This window comes from Propithecus coquereli, unplaced genomic scaffold (assembly GCF_000956105.1).
Source record: "Propithecus coquereli isolate 6110/MARCELLA unplaced genomic scaffold, Pcoq_1.0 Scaffold40, whole genome shotgun sequence".
Taxonomy (NCBI): domain Eukaryota; kingdom Metazoa; phylum Chordata; class Mammalia; order Primates; family Indriidae; genus Propithecus; species Propithecus coquereli.
Window position 1 is genome coordinate 2,023,723 of NW_012149730.1, and position 2,010 is coordinate 2,025,732.

The window sequence follows — 2,010 nt, forward strand, 5'->3', positions numbered from 1 at the left end:
GCCACTTCCCATTTGAAAAGTTTTCAGTGCATGACTATTGCCTGAGAATTAAAGGTCAAGATCCTTAACATGAGATTTAATTCCTTTATTAATCCTGGACCTTCCAGTATCTTTACCCTTGATGCTGAATCCACGTCCCAGACACAGGATTTCCTTACCATATTCAATCTTGTCCTCACAAATTTAGCTCATGCTTGGAATGTATCTCCTTTTCTCTAAATCCACTAAACCCTGCACAGTTTTTGAAAGTAAAGTAATCGCATTTTCATTCCTTTCTTCTATTTCCTAAATAGTTTCCTTCAGTTTACTAGTAATAAATAAAAGATAACCTGATAAGAGTTATATTTGAACTCCCCTACCCCAATTTCAACTTACAATAATTATTAATGCATAGTGAATATATATTTTTTACATTTACTGACTTTTATTTCAGAGGACACCAAGTGAGGACATGGAAAAGGAAAATGCAACATTGCTGACAGAGTTTGTTCTCACAGGACTTACTCGACAACCAGAGTGGAAAATCCCCCTGTTCCTGGCATTCTTGGTGATATATCTCATCACCATAGTAGGGAACCTTGGTCTGATTGCTGTCATCTGTAATGACCCTCACCTCCACATCCCCATGTACTTATTCCTCGGAAATTTAGCCTTTGTGGATACTTGGTTATCATCCACAGTGACCCCCAACATGCTGGTCAACTTCTTAATCGAGAGTCAGATGATGTCTCTCTCTGAATGCATGGTACAATTTTTTTCCTTTGCAATCAGTTTAACCACAGAAAGTTTTCTCCTGACAGCAATGGCGTATGATCGCTATGTAGCCATATGCAAACCTTTACTCTATCCAGTGATTATGACCAATGAACTATGCATCCGGCTATTAATCTTGTCATTCCTAGGTGGCTTTCTTCATGCCACTATTCATGAAGGTTTTTTATTTAGGTTAACCTTCTGTAATTTCAGCATAATAAATCACTTTTACTGTGACATTATCCCATTATTAAAGATTTCTTGTACTGACACTTCTATTAATTATCTCATGCTTTATGTTTTTGCAGCTTTAATTCAAGCATTCACCATTCTGACTGTTCTTGTCTCGTATATATCTGTTCTCTTTACAATCTTAAAAAAGAAGTCAGTCAAAGGCATAAGGAAAGCCTTCTCCACTTGTGGAGCTCACCTCTTATCCGTGTTTTTATACTATGGCCCTCTTCTCTTCATGTATGTGCTCCCTGCATCTCCACAAGCTAATGATCCAGACATGGTGGACTCTCTATTTTACACTGTTATAATTCCTTTCTTAAATCCAATTATCTATAGCCTGAGAAATAAACAAGTCATAGATTCATTGAAAAAAACAGTAAAGGGAAAAGTTCAGGTTGTGTAGTTATATCTCTTCTCTTTTTAGCAAAATAGTCACAAAATTTTGCAGGTTAGATGTGGGTATAATTTTGTACTTGTTGAATCTTTTTTGCAATTGCAATTGTCCTAGATTTTTAATGACTTAAAGTGCTAGTATTTAATAAACTTAAAATATTTTTATGTATTTGAAAACATACATAAAATTTTAATCATGTGTCCTCTCATATTAGAATATTTAAAATGGAAAACAAAGGAAAACATTTTATAGGTTATATGTTCTTCATTTGTCTTTTAAATACATCAAATGGTAAAATTGTGTATCTCCTCTTAGAAGAACTTGAGTATGATAAATCATACAGCAAATAGAGCTGTATAGCCTACACACTCATATCCCATATACCCTAATTGGTTGCAGGTCTCTGTTTGGGTGAGCAGAGCAAAGTCCCAGGAATTCTGTTATCTACCAAAACCCACTGGCTCCTAGCATAGACTGATATCAGAGAGAAGCTATTAAATCTTATCAATAAAAGAATATAAAATATTCGTACCTAAAATATATATCATTATTCTTTATGTCTAGAGGTCCAGTACACATGATTAAACCAGGTTATTTTCTCTTTTTTTTTCTTCCTCTAAGAGATACCT

General features: G+C 34.6%; 1 protein-coding gene across 1 annotated transcript; it reads left to right on the top strand.

The window, feature by feature from the left end:
• Window positions 1–451: 451 nt before the first annotated feature.
• LOC105817169 (olfactory receptor 5H1-like) lies at window positions 452–1,390 on the top strand. Its single transcript, XM_012652805.1, has one exon. The coding sequence runs from the start codon at window positions 452–454 to the stop codon at window positions 1,388–1,390; it is 939 nt and encodes a 312-aa protein (XP_012508259.1).
• The last annotated feature ends 620 nt before the right edge of the window (window positions 1,391–2,010 follow it).